Here is a 20,208-nt window from a genome sequence, read left to right as displayed (position 1 = left end):
AATGTAACTGAAATTGAAACTTGTTTGATTGCCCAGCACTACTCTATTAAATATGAATTCTTAAAATTCCATGAAACATTTTGATTTTAAATAATAATGTAACATTTACGCTTTAGTAAATGTGAAGATCCACCTGCCTTTCTTTAACCTCGACTTGTTGGTTCAGTAATGCTTCATAATAACTCTCATGCAGGTGTGTGCTTATGTGACACAGACCTCCACCTGCCTATTTGTGCGTATCAGCGCCTTTGATCACTCTTCACATTCATACATGCAAATGCAGGAACAGCTTTGCTGCCGCCTTGCTCCACTATGCTTTATGTCATTCTACCTTAATTTCACAGCAGCTGGGTATGAATTGCATCAGTGGGAGTTTTCATGCTTGCCCTTCACACGTGTGTGTGTTTGTTTGTGTGTGTAGGGTCACATGCACAAGCATGAAGCAATATGTATGCATGAGTGAGCGTGTGTCCTTCCCACTTTATACCGCGTGTAAAGGAGTAACCCCCTCGGTGACTGACGCAGGTGTCTGCATACTAAGTGTTGTTTCAACCAGGGGTGTGTATAAAGGGGGGCAGTCTGGGGGCTCCACCTTTCAAGTAAAAGTTTATTTAATTATTTCTTTTGAAGGTTATGTGTGCGGCCCGCCTGGACGCGTCTGTGTTCTGATCAAATTTCACAGTCAAATTGGCCTCAAAATCACCTGACGGTCATCTGAAACAGCGCTTTATCACCGCTCTGATTGGACTTTATGCAATGAGGAGCATGCAAATCTAATTCTACGTCTGTTCACACTCACCTTCTTCTGTGGGCACGTAGATATTGAGGTAGAGACAATCCTCGCTCTGATGAGTGAGGTACGTGGCCGCTATATCCAGATTCGCCGTGAGCCAGGACGGCATCATATCTCCCAGCATGCTCCTCTCATCCAGCGACTGTGGGCACACCGGAGCAAACTGCGTCACGTTTCGTATTCCCGGCCAGGGCAGAGGAGGCTCCGGCGGCTGGAAGCGGCGATCCCCCGTGGGAGGCCTAGCGTAAGGTACTCCCAGGTACTGGATAACAGGTCCCAGGAGGTCCGAGGGCAGAGGGGTCAACATACCACGGATTCGCCCCTGCGCTGTGGAGATGACAGGCACGGTCTGCTGCGCCAAGGTGGAGGCGGGATAGAGGGAAACGGAGAGGCAGAGGGGGAGGAGGAAGAGGGATGGAAACCCCATAGAGGGATTTCTCCCGGTCCTCAGATTGGACATGATGGTGCGTTTAGGGAAAGCTGGGAGATTAGGGATGCAAGGGGAGGAGAAAGGGGACTGAAAGGTGAGGGTTACGGCTGTGTTGACCCTTCAGAGGAATCAAACGGTCGTACAGAGCTGCTGCTCAGTTTGGCTCATAGCACACATACAACACACAACCCTAGCTCTTAAAAACAACAACCTTTTCCTCTGGTGTGTGTGTGTGTGTGTGTGTGTCAGTTTGTGTGTTTGCTCCTGCGTGTGAGTCAGTGATTCTGTGCCTCTGAGTGTGTGGTGACTCAGTCAGCGACTCCCTTGATTGTGTGTGTGGTAGTGTTTAAAGCCAGTGTGTATGTCCTGTACTGGCGATCTGAGCATGTGTGCATGAATGTGGATGTTTGTGTGTGTATGTGGAGTGTGTGTGCCAGTGTTAGTCTCTCGTTATGTAAACAGTAGCATCACTGTTCCTCTGTCACTCTCTCCTTCCGGTCACCCCCATAACAAGCCCAAAGTGCCTCCTGGAAAAGAGAAAAAGGGAGACAGAAAGAAAGAGAAGCGCAGGAATGTAATTAGTCTTCATTAGAATAGAGGAGGAGCAGTGTTCATTGTGTGGACTCAAACTCTGACTAAAAAAAGGGCGTCATCTACATTATTTTCCATGACAGGTCCAAGTCTAGCTAAAAATAGATACTTGATAGTAAAAAATTTGGATGAAAATAAGTTTACTCTTCATACGGAGGCTAAATCAAGGCAAGAATGTTAGTGCTAGACTGTTGGACTCTCAAATCCATGATATTTCTCCAATCTGCATTTAAATAGATGGATGGATGGATGGATGGATGGTAGATGGATGGATGGAAGATGGATAGATGGATGGATGGATGGATGATGGATGCATGGATGGAAGATGGATGGATGGATGGATGGATGGATGGATGGATGGATGATGGATGCATGGATGGATGGTAGATGGATGGATGGTGGATGGATGGATGGATGGATGGATGGTAGATGGATGGAAGATGGATGGATGAATGATGGATGGTGGATGGATGGATGGATGGATGGATGGATGGCTAAATGGATGGTGGATGCATGGATGGATGGATGGATGGATGTGTGGATGGATGGATGGATGGATGAATGGATGATGATGGATGGTAGATGGATGGAAGATGGATGGATGGATGGATTGATGGATGGATGATGGATGGATGGATGGTAGATGGATGGAAGATGGATGGATTGATGGATGGATGGATGGATGGATGGATGGATGGAAGGATGGATGGATGGATGGATGGATGATGGATGGATGGTTGCATGGATGGATGGATGGATGGATGGTTGCATGGATGGATGGATGGATGGATGGATGGATGGGTGGTTGCATGGATGGATGGATGGATGGATGGATGATGGATGGATGGATGGTAGATGGATGGAAGATGGATGGATTGATGAATGGATGGAAGGATGGATGGATGGATGGATGGATGATGGATGGATGGATGGTAGATGGATGGATGGTAGATGGATGGATTGATGGATGGATTGATGGATGGATGATGGATGGATGGATGGATGGATGGTAGATGGATGGATAAATGGATGGATGGTTGCATGGATGGATGGATGGATGGATGGATGGATGGATGATGGATGGATGGATGGTAGATGGATGGATGGTTGCATGGATGGATGGATGGATGGATGGATGGTAGATGGACTTAAACTAGACTAAAATGTAATGTCGTTTTCGTCAGACATTCTAAATCTGTGATATTTCTCCACTGTGGGTAAATCCGTCTAAAAACAACACATCTGTATCTATTCTGCCTCTCAGCTGTAGAAAGCAGGGACCCCAGGTTTGGCAGAGAACACACTACCATGATTTGGTACCAGATTTAGACAAGAGAATAATGCTTGGACTAAAAGTAAAGATTAAAATGTGAGGACTTTTTATGGACTAAAACTAGACTAAAATGTTTTGCGTGTTCGTTGACTAAAACTAAAAAGGGTAGAAATGACTAAAATGTGACAAAAACTAAAATACATTTCATTTAAAAACTAAAACTAAGACTGAAATTAAAAATAGCTGCCAAAATAAACACTGCTTCTCAGTAGTTTAAGTAAACTTTGAATTAATTCACTTTAACTTCAGCAGATTTATAGACAAGTAATTTTACTTTTATACTTGCATATATTTTAACCAAAGTAGGCTAAATTTGTTTTTACTTGGATACAATAGTCCTGTACTTTTCACCTCTGACTACAACTAGTACACTGTAAAACAGAACAAAGTGTAAACACTCAAAAATGTTCGAGGTTTCAATAGTATAAATATATTTATTTTTGAATAATCATTACTCATGCTCTTATGTTGGGTTAACTTGGCATTTTTTAAGTTAAAGTAAACTGTGGAAACATCCTGCACTTAAAAATTCTGTTTACATTAAACTCATAATGCTGTGATGATTAATCACCACAGTTTTTTAATAGTGTAAGTATATATTTAAGTTTTTAGATATTTAAAGGTTGTTATTTTTATTGTTTTAATTCTATGTACAGAACATTAAAGTGCTGATCTGAGTCCTTATCAGTGCCACTATCAATACTTTCTAGAGTTTGGTGGAAAGACAAAATAAGGGCAAATATTTAAACTAAAGTGGTCTTAGCTGAGTAGAGCCTGAGTTAAAAAGCTCTGATTCAGTCTGTCACATCTACTGTATATCCCTCAGGATAAACACACATTCACACTGTTTATTAAAGTTTCTCATCAAAAACTACATTTTCCCCTTCTTATGTGACATTTGAACACATCATAACATATAGAATACAGTCGTCTAATTTACTGAGGTTACCTGAACGTATCATACTTTTGTCGTCAGCTCGTAAAGTTTGCTAATTAGCTTCAATTTTGCCGGTTATAGTTAACAAACAGGACTGTCTCAGAGTTTTGGAGCACTTTTCAGCATTTATCTGAGCAGCTGAAGAAGAAAACTGTCCTGAAGCAGCTGAGCAGAGTGGTATGACCGTGGCTTGATCCCGTGTTGTTGTTAGCGTCTTTGCTAACATTAGCAAAGATGTGCTTTACCTGAAGGTGGAACTTCAGGCTCGTGCTTCGGTGTAAAGACCGTTCATCTCTGCAGCATGTACCCACAGCTTTGGTTTTATCTTCACTAATGTTCTCCAGCTTTTAAAAAAGAAAATCAACGTTAAGCAGACCGGGGTCTGTCTCCTCACTCATCACTGCTGGCTGTGTCTGACCCTCTCACCTCTTGACCCCCAGGCACCTAAACATCCGCGCTGGAGGACTACGGGAGCAAGCTGAGGTCAAACTTAGTCATATGATTAAATCTGTTATTTTTTTAATATGTTAGGGTTTCAAGATTAATTTACAAGCATTAACGCGTTCATGTTAACAGCCTTAATAATAACGTGTTTGACTACTTTTCATAAAGCTGCATGTTCTTCACCCACTGTTATTTCTTTAATCTCAAACATTTACCGGAACTGAAACTGTGCAAACTGAACCAGGAAGTCTTCTTCCATCCTGTTCACTGTACCGTCCATTATATATTTAGACTGGAGACAGGACTGTACTAACTGAGTGGATAACTTCACCCATGGTGCAAAGGTGTCATTCTAGGAAAACTGTGGTTTAACGCAGAGGTTCTCAACCTTGGGGTCTGGACCCCATGGGGGTCGTGAGACACTAAGAGGGGGTCTCCATATGCCCTGAAAAATTCTAAGAGAATACTTCTAAAATTGCCACTTCACACTAATTTTGTCATTGTTTTACCATTTTTCATCTTTTTTTTTCACCAATTTGAACACTTTTTTGCCATTTAACATCTATTTTTGTCAGTTTTAAACTCTTTCCACCACTTTTTTTCTGCCTGTTTTTGCCACTTCTAAATCAGTTCTTGCCACTTAAGCTTACTGTTGCCTCTGTTGACCCATTATTGCTTCTATTAACCCATTTTTACCACTTTTTATGCCCATTTTTCCCATTTTAACCACATTTCACCATTTGATATGCTTATTTTTTTCTCAGTTAACCCTTTATTGCCAGTTTATAACAATTTTCCATCCCATTTCACTAAATTTCCACTCATCTTTGCCAATGTAAAGCCATTGCAGCCACATTTGAACTCCCATTTACCACTTTATATGTCTATTTTTGCCACTTCAACCCATTTTTGCCAGTTTTATCTCATTTTTGCCTCTTCTAACTCGGACTGAACGATTTGGAAAAACAATCTAATTGCGATTTTTTACCCAATATTGTGATTGCGATTTAATATGTGATTATTTCTTAAGTTCCTCATCTCATGCATTTTACAACAAAAACAAGCAATAATTCATTCTAACCTATGAAATATTAGATTAGATTAGGGCAGAGCAGTTGTTTAAAAATATCTAATTGTGCTGATTTTTTTACTCATTTTGCAAATTTGATATGAACTGTTGTATTAAAGGGATGATAATTTTTATATAATTCTCTTTTTTAATTAGAAAAACATCCAAAAATGAAAATAGGATTTTTTGTACACTAATATGGCAGGTGAATGTTTGTATGATATGTCGTGCATCACATCTCTGCTGCAAAAAAATACCTAAACTGGAATTTTGACACAAATTTCAGGGTACCTGCACCTTCTGCCATTGAAAATTGCAATAGGCCATATTGCGATTTAATCTAATTTGCGATTAATTGCCCAGCCCTATTCCTAACCCATTTCTGCTACTTTTAAAATCAAACTTTACCCTCTTTTCCACCATTGTTTTTTGCCATTATTAACCCATTTTAGCAATTTTTAAAGCTTTTTTTTTTTTTTTTCCTAACAAAGGGGATTTACATTTTTAAGAAGGCTTTTTACTACACAAATTATTAAAAAAGGTATTTGTTTCTTTGATAAGAGGGGTTATTTTTCAGGTTAAATATGAAATAGGGATGTATGATATTATCGGTCTGGTATTGGCAGATATACAAATTTCTGCCGATATTTACATCTGATATTTTGCCTGTGTATTTCAGCACATATCAACTGTAAATTTTGTCCATATTAATAAATTTGTGGAGTTTTAGTCTGAACCAACAGACCTATGTCAGGTGAGGTCTTTTTCTTTATTTATCCTCATTCTTTAAACTTGGAAGTGTTTTTTAAGAACTAAAAATTGTTTCCTTGGTCATCCTTAAACCTTAAGCCCGTTTTATGCTTGACGCATCCGTGTGGCTGCGAATGACCACACGTCAAACGTGACGTCAAATGTTAAGACACGCCCCTCCATGGGGGTTTTCGTCTGTCCACACACATCCCCGAAATTTTTACAGACGCAGACGTGGCACACGTCAGAATGGCTGATTTTGAGGAGTTTTTGGTGACAGAAGTCAGAAAATATAAACGCCTGTATGCTTGTTCTTTGAAAGATCACAGAGACTGCCATGTACTTCCTCATCTCTCTCTCGCTTTGGCCGTACAAGAAAACTCCCCCTCGTCCTTCCTCTCTCGACTGAGTGGCTGTGTGGACCATCTCTTCTCTCTTTCATGCTGTAACAACAGTAAACAGCAGCTCCTCTTCATGGTTCTCCATGATCAACAAATCTTCCTCTATGACTTGCATTAAAGACGCTACAGATGTGATTCTTGAAGACACTGCCCCCTAGCTTTTGGGAGAATATCAGTTTGCGGCGAAGAGGAAGCCGGCGCTAGGTATAAATGCACCAGACGTTTCTGCATCTTGATTCCATATCAGTTTTTGTCCCTGCGACCGTCTGCGTGGAAAGCATAACCGAGCCTTTAAAGTGTCCCAAAGGACCGACATTTCTGTCCAAAAAGGGTATTTCAATATCGATATCGGCTAAAATGAATCTGTAAGTATCGGCATATCGGATTTCAGCAAAAATCCAATATTGTACATCCCTAATATGAAATAGAGATATCACAGCTTAACTTTACAGTGGATCATGGTCTTGCTGACCTCCATGTGGCCCCAGTTTGGCTGGATCCCAGCAACCTCCCCCTTTATCCCCCCTTATAGACAGCCTTGTCTGAACATGGCTATACTTGAACGTTCCTGGCTGTTCAACCACCTTCAGGTCCAGTGGGGGCCCCCGGTCTCTGGCACCTTTATTTTGGGGGTTGCAGGCTGAAAAGGTTGAGAACCCCTGATTTAGAGGATGGTTGTGGAATAATTTGAGTGCAGTGGCAAAGAAATGATCGACTAATGTTAGGCTACTTAAAACTAAAAAGGTGTTCTATCAAAGAAAATAGAGCTCAAATAGCTATTTTGGATTTTTAAGTCAGCACAACTCATTTTTTGGACTGTTTGGTCCTAAAAATTAAAATGTGGCTCAAACTGAAGCACATTTTAATCTAAAGACTAAGACTAGATTTAGGAAAGCTGCCTTATTCACACCAAGGCTGTGTAGGACAGTGGTTCTCAACGTTGGGGTCGGGACCCCCATGGGGGTCGCGAAACGCTGGGAGAGGGGTCACAAGATGCCCTAAAAAAACTAATAATATTTTTTAAATGACACTGTTGCCACTTTACACCAATTTTGCTCAATTTTAACCTGTTTTTTTTCCCACTGATTTTGCCAATGTTAACACATATTTGAAACTTAAAACCCATTTTTTCCCATTTCACACCCTTTCCAACACTTTTTTCTGCCTGTTTTTACCGCTTCTAAACCAAGTCTTGCCACTTTACACCTGTTGTTGCCTCTGTTGACCCATTATTGCCTCTATTAACCGCATTTTACGCCCATTTCAACCACCTTTCACTATTTGATATGCTCAATTTTGCCAGTTTAACCCATTTCTGCCTATTTCTGCCCATTTTTTCTCTCTTGTTAACCCTTTTAGCTAGTTTAAATCAATTATTCATCCCATTTTACCAAATTTTCCACCAATTTTTGCCAATTTAAAGTCATTTCAGCCACTTTTTAATACCCCTTACCACTATCTATGCACGTTTTTGCTGCTTTAACCAATTTTTGCCACTTTTTTGCTTATTTTTTGCCACCTTAAAATTTTTTTTGCCACTTCTAACCAGTATCAGCTACGTTTAAAATCCAATTTCACCACCTTTTCCACCATTTTTGCCATTATTAACCTATGCTAACCATTTTAACCCATTTTATCTTTGTTTTTAACAAAAGGGATTTGAACCCCTTTTTAGGGAGGCTATCAACCACACAAATGACTAATAAATATACTTGCTTCTTTGGTAAGAGTGGCTATTTTCAGGTTAAAGCTCTCCCCTTCATCCCCCTTATGGACGGCCTTGTCTCCACATGACTATTCTTGAATGTGCGTGGCTGTCTTCAACCACCTTCAGGTCCAGTGGGGGTCCCCGGTCTCTGGCACCTTTATTTTGGGGGTCCTGGGCTGAAAAGGTTGAGAAGCACTGGTGTAGGATAAATAAAACGTCGCGCGCACATCAGGAGAATAGGCTGTGCCACCTCGCTGCTGTTCACGTTAAAAATAGATATGAGAGCGATAGATAGGGCAAACGAGATGTTGTCCGCTCAGCTTAACTCTGTGTCAGACTGTCAGGGGCTGCTGTGTCAAGACACACACAAATGGCCCCTGCGCGTGCTCGCGAGCGTGTGTGAGACGCAGACATATGTCACATCCTCACTACACATTGTTCCACAGATCAGGGGAGGGTGGGTGAGTGGGTGGGGGATGTTTGAGAGTCACGTCACACGCTTAATTAAACCCTGGGTACACCGCGGGGGCTGCTGACCTGCATGTAGCATAAGGTAGGAAGCCTGTAACGCACACCGACACACTCCTCTCTCTCTCTCTCTCCACTTTCTTGACCACTACACACTCTTTTCCCACAGCTGCCCACACTATCTCTCTCTGTCAGGGCCTTAGGGCAGAATATTAACACATACAAACACGCGCGCGCATTTGCGTGTTCGCGCCTAAAGCACGTTAAGCTAGTAAAAAGTGTTAGCCGTGTTGTGCAAGGTGCTAGTTAACATTCCAGTGGTGATCACACCACGCTGATGAATAACGCTCCATTTATCAAGGCAAACCCGCCTGCCAGCCCTCCCCTTTAATCATTTTAGCCACAAAAGGACGAGATAAAAGCGGCTCCGCAGTCAAAGTGGAGCCGAACAACAAAATAAAAGCGCAAGAGTGGAAAAAACCCGCCTGCCTGTGAGTTAGAATACGCTGTCTGAAGCTGACTACGGCAAAACACACACACTCACACACTCACACACACTCAAAATGCAAAGCCCCAACCTGCATCCCCCGCTGCAGTGGGGGAAAAAACTCAAAATGACATTTAACAGAACGTACAGTCTTTATCCTACCGTACCGAGCCAGGGCGAGAGGTGTGAAAGCCCGCGGAGCATGCTCCCGTTCCACCGCAATATTCGCCTCGTGTTTTCCGCTGCTGCAGCTTCTCCGACGTGCCCGGGATGGGATATTGGGAGATATTCCTCTGCTGCTGCTGCTCCTGCTGCTGCTGCTAGTGCTGGTGGCGTTGGCACGTCTCCTGGGTGGGAATAACCCCCACAAAAAAAAGAAAGAAGAGAAAAACAAACAAAGCCTCAAGCTGTCAGTCCGAGAAAAGGTGGAAGAGTAAAAAAAAAAATGACGAGAAGAAATGTGTTCCTCCAAGGAATGCAAGGCCCAGGACGTTCAAATAATCAATCTCTCTCTCTCCCTCTGTTCCTTTCTTTCTCCTCCCTCCCCCATCTCTCTCTCTCTCTCTCCCTGTGTCTCTTTCTCTCCCTTTCTCTCCCTAGATGCGATTGGACAGTGTGGCAGGCAGCAGCTACTGATCCAATGATACGCACCTAGCTGCGCGAGGAAGCGCAGACTGGAGGGAAGAAAAGAGGGAGAATGAAGGAGAGGAGAGAGACGACCTGTGCAGGAGGAACACACACATGTACACAGCAGCTGCACAAAGCACATCAGCGGATAAACACACACCTGTAGAAGCTCCCATTGCACTTGAAAAAACATGTATGCACAATCCAATTAAACACCTGAAAAAGCACACAAACCAGGGAACACACACACACACACATTAACTGATGGTGCTGGGGTAGCAGTGACCTCTTCAGGACCAGAACAGGAGATTTGTTGCCATTCCTCAGCTCTGCCTGCAAGCAGCCTTACTCCCCAAGGCCCAGTGTGTGTGTGTGTGTGTCTGTGTGTATGGTAATGCAGTGGGTCTGCAGTCGCTACTAACTGTGTTTGGGAACACTCCTCACGTCAGCACGGCCTGCCGCAGCAGCATTCAGAACTTTCTATTCATCTCCTTAACAATCTTCCGTCCACCCCTCCATCCATCTCTCTGTCTGCCCGCCACCGCTCGGCTTGTTCCTCTGTGTTGCCCTCTGCTGCTGGTGGACGCTGGGGGACGTCTGAATCATTCGCCTCACTCTCCACGCTCAAATATTTGCAAGAAAAAAGATGCACAAATACCTTCTTGGATGGTCGTCTCGTACGCCTCAGGCTGCACGTCCAGTGTTGAAGATGTGATTTTAAAGCTCCTGTGAGGAGTGAAGTAAAAAAGCAGACTGAAATTAATGATGATGACTGTTTATGACCTGAAAAGCAAAACAGAACATCAGGAAGGAGTTCTGATTCTTTGGATCATCTTTAACACCTGAAAAAGCTGCTGTGGTGTAAATGAGGAGCGACGAATCACAGTATAGGTGTTACACCAGTGTTACTCAACCAAAGAGCCAAACTGTTGAAAAATACCTTTACAAGAGCCACAATCTAAGAGGTGAAAAGCGGCAAAACGGCATTAAGAACTAAGTTAAAGGTGGGAAAATTGTCAAAAAGCAGCAAAAACAGGTGAGAAGTGACAAAAAGAATGAGCTACAAGTGGAAAAAATTGTGAAAAAATGAGTGAAAAGTGACTTAAATGGGCAATAAGGTAGCTTAAATGAGCAAAAATGGTAAAAAAGGGCAAATATGGGGTAGGAGTGGAAAAAAAGGTAAAAAGTGGAAAAAAAATTGTGAAAAAGGGCAAAAACGGAAAAAAACGGCAAAATGAAGAGACAAATATTTGAGATAAAAAGAAAATAAGTGGTATTTTCAGGCAAAAGGTAGCTTAAATGGACAAAAAAGTGGCAAAAATGGTAAAAAAAAAAAAAAAAAAGCAAAAATTGGATGAAAGTGGAAAATGGTCATAAAGTTGTAAAATCGTCGCAAAAAAATCAGTGAAAAGTTTACTAAAATGGGCAAAATGGTAGCTTAAATGGGCAAAAAGTGGCAAAAATGGTGAAAAGGGTAAAAAGTGGAAAAAAATTGTGGAAAAGGGCAAAAATGAAAGAAAAATAGCTAAATGAAAAGGCAAAAATTTAGGAAAAAAGAAAACAAGTGGTATTTAATGGCAAAAGGCAGCTTAAATGGACAAAAAATTGTGAAAAGGGGCAAAAATTGGAAAAAAGTGGAAAATGATCAGAAAGTGGTAAGATTGTGGTAAAAAAAATGAGTGAAAAGCTTATTAAAATGGCCAAAAAGGTAGCCTAAATGGGCAAAAAGTGGCAAAAAATGGTGAAAAAGGGTAAAAATGGTATAAAAGTGGAAAAAATGGGAAAATGAAGAGGCAAAAATTTGGGAAAAATGAAACAAGTGGTATTTAATGGTAAAAGGTAGCTTACTTGGATGACAAGTGGCAAAAAAGTTGCAAAAATGGGTAAAAAATAGGAAAAAAGGGGTATTTAATGGCAAAAGGTAGCTTAAATGGGCAAAAACTGGCAAAAAAAAAAGGGCAAAAATAGGAAAAAGTGGCAAAAAGAGGTTGCAAAATGGCAAAAAAAATCACTGGTGAATCCATCTCCATAGCTCCCATCTGACAAGAAGCTGGTGCCGTTATGGCGGAAGAGATTAGCGTGGATGCTGCTAAAGCGCCAGTTTTATCAGAACTTGACGACATTTCCTCATTAAAAGAAGAACAAAGAACAGCAGTGAGCTGTTTTCTTTTCACAACCACTAAAGTCATGTACTGACACGTCTACAGTCGCCATGTTTCATGTTATTCCTCGGTACCTGTGATGGATGTGTGAAACAAATCGCTGCCAGAGTTAAGCGGGATACACACATAAAGATAATCGGGCTGCTGTTGTCCCGATTTTCCCCCTTCCCGACCAAGGACGGCAAACCCCCGATTATCTGATGTCTTGTAAGATTATCCTGTAAGATCATCCTGTGGTCTGAGGTGTGTTAAGAGTGAATTTGTACGATAATTGGCTCCGAAAACGGTCGGGGCCGATGATCATAAATATTAAACTTGTTCAATATTTACGACCAAAAATCTTCATGTGGGGGGAAAGCCGACGACTCCCGAGTCATGACTCCGTGAATTGTGACGTGAAACGGAGTGTAGCCAATCAAGCAGCGAGCTGACTGAGGAACAAGGAAGCAGGCGTATATAAAGACAAGCATGGCCGACCTGCTGAAGCGTCTTAAAGGTGGACTTCTTTTTTGATTTTGTTTTTTTAGTTTGGGATTTATCTGTTAAAAATAGTCCCAAGAACGCCATCATTCCCTCTTCTTCTATGTCCTCTTCCATGTTGCGTGTTGTGTTTTCAGCTTGTTGCTATGTTTCTTCCATAGACATTATATATGTAGACGCCTCATTGACTGTGTTTGCCCGCTGCCGCTATACGTCAGCGTCTCCGCCATGTTGCCAGAGGATAGACCGTTCCATAAACAAAAGCAAGTAAATAGGGGGTGAAGGGTTTATTGTTTGTTTATTGTTTGAAATGTTATTCCACGCAATCTTGTCAGCCCCACGCAGCACAGGAAGTCATGCAGCTTAACCACGAATACTTCTGGCAAGATGGCGGCAGAGTTGATGTGCAGCCCACTGGCCAATGAGGCGTCTACGTATATAATGTCTATGTGTTTCTTCTTCGTTTTTGTTAGATCACGTGTGATCACGTGAGATTTCTGGCTTGGAGGACGAGAGTCTAGACCGGTGGTGGGACAGAGTCATGGCGTGTGCTGCGTTCAGATTATCGGAGCACGCCACACAGTACCATCAAAGCTGTTCAATCCCTGATTTTCTTATCTTAATGTGTGGTCTCTAACAGATAAAAAATCTCTTAAGATTTAGAAAATCCTTATGTGTGTACCCCGCTTTAGTCAAATGCACTCTTCTTTGAGTGAATTATGAGCAGCCACTGCCAGAGTTAGAGCAAACACAGATTCATTCTGCTGGAGTCAAACTTTAGCCACGCCCACTGAAGTTTCCCCTCAGCTCCATCTCTCATAGACGTCAGGACTGCAGCTCGTTAGCTGCTCCAGCTGATAATCACTGATCATCAACATCTCCTCACCTGGTGATGAACCTTCACACACCTGTGGACTACAGCTGCTAACCAGGTAACCTGGCTCCTCTTCTACCTCCGATAATCTAGAGCAGTGTTTCTCACCAAAGAGCCAAAGTGTTTAAAAAAAAAACCTTTACAAGAGCCGCAGTGTGGCGGTAGTATGTCTGCCAAGCCTTTAAGGTAGGGGTGTCAAACTCAAGGACCGGGGGCCTTGTGGTTTCTAATTGCCAAAGGTAGAGGGTAATCCACATCACATTTAAACTCTACCTGTCCCACCAGTATGAGCTCTGCAGATTTCCTCCAGTATAAAAATGTAAACTAAACCTCAACGATGAAAAATATCCTTAAGTCATCAAATTTAGAGTCAAGAGTAAAAACAATTTTTTATTTAAGATTTTGACCTTTTCAATGAATAATTTTGGCCTTTTAAACACTATTTTTAATTTCATCTAATGTTTTACATTTTAAGTTCACAAATATTAATTGTATCTCATATTTTGAGCTTTAAAACTCATGATTTTGAATTGTATCTCATATTTTGGCCTTTTAAACTCACAACTTTTCATTTCAGATTCTCATATTTCACCTTTTAAATTCCCAGCTGTGAATTTTGTCTCATATTTTGATCTTTACATTCATGATTGTGACTTTCAGTCTCATATTTCTGCCTTATCTATTATTTTTTTCTATTCTTGTTGTTTGTTTGTATGTTTTAACATTTTGAGCCTTTAAACTTGCCTTTGACTTCCTTTTGAATTCATTAATATTAAAAATGAGGTTGACACCCCTGCTGTAAGGTATAAAAAATTGCTATCATCTCGTATTTTGAACTTTTTTCCATTATTAACATGTACGGTTAAAGTCAAACATTATCTACCTAATAAAACATCCCTCCACAGTGTCCATGCAGATTTCAGCAGGCATGGATCTCATGGTGTAACAGCAGAACACTTTAAAAATCTGTATTATGGAAAAGACTCAACTGTCAGCTGAGGCCTTCTCTATAGTATGGCTTTCCAAATCAGTCCGGTCAGTTTATCTGAGTACAGGTGTGCTCCAGTCAAGGTGTAGAAACATCTCAGCAGAGACAGAGAAATGGGAGGAGCCTGATGTTTACAGCTTTTTCACAGAGGGTGTGAATACTCACGTCGGCAGCATTGATTACATATAAAGTTTTAACTTTGATCGCTCTGAGAAAGTTTCAGGAAGGCTGCTCTGATATCTGCCAGAGTAAGATGATCACGCATGAACCTTACATGCTTAGCCTGTTTGATGAAGAGGAGAAGTCCCAGGAGGTAGAAGACAGAGGAAGAACAATGAAGAAACTGCAGAGGAAGCGTGAGAGCGATGCTGTGATTGCAGTCAGTGCTGTGTGTACTTGAACATCTCCACTGGATCAACAAAAGAGCAGAGATGAGCAGAAAACATGATGAAGCTGCTTCATTATGTACACCCAGATCACAGCAGACGCATGCTGGCTGAATGTTAACGCCATCATTTCCTTCAGCTCGCATGTGGGGAATTTTCCTGAATACTCTCTCGCCAGCACACACCGACATGCTGCTAGTGGGAAATATTCAAGGTAAAATCTGTTTGCATTCATACATGCCGAGCGCCCTGCATGAGGAGCCAAAGGCCTTCTGTAGATGTGAAGTGTTTGCTTTTGTTCAGTGACATCCCTTTAGGCTCAGCGAGACTTTAAATCTGTGTTAAATCACATTCTAGTAAACCGGAGCGATGGCACGGCCCGGGTAAGGGTGAAACTAGAAAGACAGCATAACAGCAGAGCTCTGTTACAGCCTTTACAGCAGGGCTGTCAAACTTACTGGCCCACTGATATGAGGTCTACAGACCTATGCCAGCATGAAAATGTTAACCTAACCTCGATGATTTAAAACATCCTTGTTCGGACATAAAATTAGATAAATTAGAGTGAAATAATTAGATAAAAAGTCAGGAAAGTGGGAAAAGAATATACATTTTCATTTTTGTCCCACAATAACAACTAAAACTTATGATTTTGACGTTTTAGTGCATATTTTTTTATCTTTTCAATTCATATTTTTGACTTTTTATCACATATGTTGATAACCTTGCAAAGCAGATGGATACACACGTTTCCTTGTTTCTTACCGGCAAATCAATCTTGCAAAGCTCCCGTCTGAACCATTTGGACCAATCAGCAACGAGAGGCAGTGAAAGCAGCAACAAGAGCTGGTGCAGTTATGGCGGAAGAGGTTAGCGTGGATGCTGCTGAAGCGCCACTTTTATCAGAACTTGATGACAGTTCTTCGTTAAAAGAGGAACAAAGAACAGCAGTGAGTTGTTTTCTTTTCAAAAACCACAAAAGTCGAGTACTGACATGTCTACAGTCGCCATGTTTCGTGTTCTTCCTCAGTATCGATAGCGGCTGCGTCACGTGTTTGGCCCGTAGAGATGTGACAGACAGCACTTTCATCCAATCACACTCCGAGTTTTTTCAAATCCTCTGCCTTTTCCCAAACGTTTCCTGCAGAAGCTTTCCCAGATGGATGTGTGAAACACACACGTCCATCTGGCGTGTCAGGTTAATATGTTGATGTTTTAGATTCACAATTTAAATCTTAAGTCATATTTTGGCCTTTTAACTGATGAATTTAAATTAAACCAAACATTAGGACTTTTTCAACTCCTAAATTTGACTTTCATCCCATTTTTGACCTTTTAGACTCATGATTTGAAATTCTAACTCATATTTTGGCATTTTAAACTTATTATTTTTAAGCGTTTCAGATTTTGACCCCTGCATTGGTTGAGTTGACCCCTGCATTACAGAATCTCTGTGCAAAAAAAAAAAAAACTACAGTATATATGCAGAAGGAGATGTGCAGACTGCAAAACAATAGTGTAGGGATGTCAGACTCAGTCACAGCAGGGACCGAATCCTGAATTTGGGACTAACCTGAGGGCCTGACTGGGTCCCATAAACTGTTAACCTCATCTTCACTGCTAACAAATTATAGGGCGCAAAAAATGTAAGACAAAGTTAAAATCATGATTCTTAACAGTTAAAGTACTGAATAAAATTCTAAATCATGAGTTTCAAAGTTCAAAATATGAGATTTTTTTTTTTAAATCATGAGTTTAAAGGTCAGTATTTGAGATAAAAGAAAAAAAATAGTTTAAAGGTAAAAAATGGAATAAAATTTAAAAACCATGAGATTAAAATGTCAAAACATGAGATAAAAGACTTAACAACTGCAACTGAAAAGGTCAATATTGGGGATTAAAAGTAATAATTAGGAGTTGAAAAGGTCAAGATCTGAGAAAAAATCAAAAGTTTAAAATATGAGATAAAATTCAAAATACTGAGTTATAAAGGTCCAAATGTGAGATAAAAATGTACAAATTTAAATTGAAAAGGTTAATATTTGGGATTAAAATTCAAAGTTAGGAGCTGAAAATGTCAAAATGTAAAATAAAATTCTAATTCATGATTTTTAAACGTCTAAATATAACTTTAGAATTAAAATGGTGAATCTTAATGCGATAAAAGTCAAAACCATAACTTTAAGTCATTATTGTGAGACGCAAATTACAGAATACGAAACGAAAATACAAGTTTCTTTTCCCACATTCCTGAGTTTTTATCAGGTCATTCCAACTCTTCCCTCTTTCTTATTCTAATGACTTTAAATGGATCTCTTCAATGGTGTGGTTTAGTTTACGCTGTTATACTGGAGGAAATCTGCAGACCTCATACTGGTGGCCCAGTTAGAATAAAAATATGGTACGATCCTGTGGGCCGGGTATAACTGCACCACGGGCCAGATTTGGCCCCCGGGCCTTGAGTTTGACACCCCTGCAATAATTGGTAGGAGACATTTAGCAAAGCTAATGATGATGGTGAATAACAGATAATAATACCTACTGCTGATAATATAAGTGTGAGGTAAGAGATAAGGATGCATTTCTGCTAGCATATAGGTCGTCCTGTATCCTGGTGCCAGTTTGCATACAGTTGTGACCTTTATAATTCTCCCCTCCTCCTCAGACAGCCTGACTCTGCCTCTGCCCTCTACTCCTGTCTCCTGAGCCCTGCTTCTTGTTCTCTTTCAGTCTTTTAACAGGTTGTCCATGTGTCTTTTTAGAAGGTAAAGTGAAGGTGAGAGGTGATTTTGAGGGATGACACTGACTTATAGCTTACAAAGCCACAGGGCCCCCTACAGCAAAAGCCCTGTCACTCATTCTTTTTAACCCAGACCGTCAAAAAGCCAGTGTGTGTATCTGGGGCTGTGCTCAGGCTCATATAGGATTAAAAGGCTGGGGTTGTAGCTAGAGGTGAGGCCCGCAAATAAAGTTATCAACAGAATCCCGGGGAACGACTTTAAAACTGCCAAGCTGTGAATGCTGTGGCATAAAAATAAGCTTTAACACTTTGAAAGGATCACATCTTTTAAGATTACAGAGATGCAAGGCTTCACAGGCAAGCATCCTTGATCCTCAACCGTGCCTGTTATTCTACCCAGCTGGAGTAAACATGGCGGTTTGGGAGTGTTTCTGAGAGGTCAGACTCAGATGAGGAACAAGGTGCTCCTAAAAACAATGCTTCTATTTCTGTATGACTTTATTTCCTGCAGCAGTGTTTGCTTATGTGAGCAGATGACAGGACCTGAACTTGTGTCCCATTTCAGGGCAGGGGTTCTCAACCTTTTCAGCCTGTGACCCCCAAAATAAAGGTGCCTGAGACCAGGGACCCCCACTGTACCTGAAGGTGGTTGAACACAGCCATGAACATTCAAGAATAGTCATGTGGAGACAGGGCCGTCCATAAAGGGGGGTAATGGGAGAGCTTTCTGGGGCCCAGCTGAACTGGGGGTCAGCAAAATCATGGTCAGTTGTAAAGTTAATCTGGGATATCCATATTTCATATTTAACCTGAAAAAATAACCACTTTTATCAATGAAATAAATGGGTTAGAAGTGGCAAAAATTATATAAGAATGGAAAAAAAATGGCCAAAAAAAGACAAAAAATGGGTTACAGTGGCAAAAATGGTCATAAGTAGTGGTAAAAGGGGATTAAAAAGTGGCTGAAAAGGCTTTAAATTGGCAAAAATGGGTGGAAATTCTGTGAAATGGGAAGAAAAATCGATATTAACTGGCAAAATAGTCTTAACTGAGAAAGAAAAATTAGGCAGATATTGTCTAACTGGCAAAAATGGGCATACCGGATAGTCAAAATGTGGTTAAAATGGAAAAATTGGGTATACAAAGTGGTAAAATGGGGTTAATAGTGGCAATAATGGGTCAACAGAGGCAACATGGCGTATGTGGCAAGAATTGGTTTAGAAGTGGCAAAAACAGGCAGAAAAAAGTGGTGGAAAGGGTTTAAAATGGCAAAAATGGGTTAAAATTTGTGGGGAAAATGATGAAAACTGGTTAAAAGTTGGCAAAATTGGTGTAAAGTGGCAATAGTGAAATTCAAAAAAATATTCTCATCTTTTTTCAGGAATTTGGAGACCCCCTCTTAGTGTCTCATGTCCCCCAAGGGGGTCCCAACCCCAAGGTTGAGAACCACGGCTTCAGAGGATCCAGCCTTTGCAGCCTGGTTAGACTATCAGGTAGATCTGAAATAAGATGGTCTTGTCTGTGGAGGATTTCCTGTTTGCATCCTAATGTGCCCCCATCCTTAACTCCAATTTCCACCGGCCTTCCAAGAGTGCATGTGGGAACAGCGGATTATGTGTCTTTTTAGGGTTGATGGGTCTTTATCTCAACATGTTTTGTGTCTATCATGGTTGAGTACATTAGGAAGTAAAAAGGAATTTTTCCACCTCAGAAGTACATTTTTCTTTGTTTGTCTCGCTGTAGCATATCTGTGACCCCCTGACCTCCCTTTGACCTTCTGCCTGTGTTACAGGATGAGACGTGATGTTGATGTAGCACCGTCTTGTTCCTGCTGTCTCTGAAGAGAGAATAAAGAAGGAGACATCAGAACTATCAGAGTTAAATAATGATAATGCCAATAATGCCATCACTTTGATAAATCTACTATGTATGCATCAGGAAGTTCTTCCAAATGTCTTCTCTGACATTAAAGGAGCATCATCTTACACATCAGCCCTCTCTCCATAGTCTGTGCATGACAGAACACACACATGCCTGCCCTCTAAGAAATCAAATCTTTCCAGCCTGTTCCTGAAAATGTCAAATGCTTTCAAGCGAATGGAGCCGCTGAACAAACCCTTCTGTCTTTAAACTTGGATGAGTTGTTGTATTATCAGGGGTTTATACAATACACACCAACTAAAGCGGCCTCTTATTGTAATCAGAAGGCAGCTGTTGCTTAATGACCACATCTGCAGCTGGCATTCTTTGTGACATAAGAAATCGTTTATCTAATCTTTCCCTTAAACGCCTCACAGGGAGTGGAGTCCCTTAAGGTCTGTTTTATAAGCTAGTTACCAATATCTGTTCTTATCTTTAGCATACTTAGTTCCTGCCATCCATGTCCAAGCACTGCAGGTGTCTTGGAGCTTTTGCACATGTCTTTGTGTATTACAGAAGGTATGGCTCGACTTTGTCATTCAGTAGGTCTATAACTTTTCAAAAAGTCTCTGCATGCAGTACCTACACCAGTGTTACTCAACCTCAACCCTACTCAACCA

At 41.1% G+C, this 20,208-nt stretch overlaps 1 protein-coding gene and 1 long non-coding RNA gene across 3 annotated transcripts in view; one reads left to right on the top strand and one right to left on the bottom strand.

The window, feature by feature from the left end:
• Positions 1 to 10,716, bottom strand: part of LOC121522647 (neuroligin-4, X-linked-like) — a 59,822-nt gene extending 49,106 nt beyond the window's left edge. Inside the window, exons 1-3 of one of the 2 annotated variants that reach the window (XM_041807204.1) lie at positions 10,697 to 10,716; positions 9,579 to 9,758; positions 800 to 1,750 (exon numbers count right to left, since the gene is read on the bottom strand). In XM_041807204.1, the coding sequence (XP_041663138.1) occupies positions 800 to 1,253 (454 nt within the window). In that variant the 5' untranslated portion in view covers positions 1,254 to 1,750; positions 9,579 to 9,758; positions 10,697 to 10,716. Of the gene's footprint in view, positions 1 to 799; positions 1,751 to 9,559; positions 9,921 to 10,696 lie in introns of those variants that run through there. The other variant, XM_041807205.1, reaches the window with a different exon arrangement.
• An 8,330-nt stretch (positions 10,717 to 19,046) lies between these two features.
• On the top strand, positions 19,047 to 19,660 carry LOC121523073. Its single transcript, XR_005993018.1, has 2 exons — positions 19,047 to 19,161; positions 19,461 to 19,660. It is a non-coding gene; the product is annotated as an uncharacterized LOC121523073 (long non-coding RNA).
• The last annotated feature ends 548 nt before the right edge of the window (positions 19,661 to 20,208 follow it).

The sequence above is a fragment of the Cheilinus undulatus genome, linkage group 15 (assembly GCF_018320785.1).
Source record: "Cheilinus undulatus linkage group 15, ASM1832078v1, whole genome shotgun sequence".
NCBI classification, from domain to species: domain Eukaryota; kingdom Metazoa; phylum Chordata; class Actinopteri; order Labriformes; family Labridae; genus Cheilinus; species Cheilinus undulatus.
Note: the sequence above shows the minus strand (reverse complement) of the source record. Positions and strands in the feature narration are given on the sequence as shown.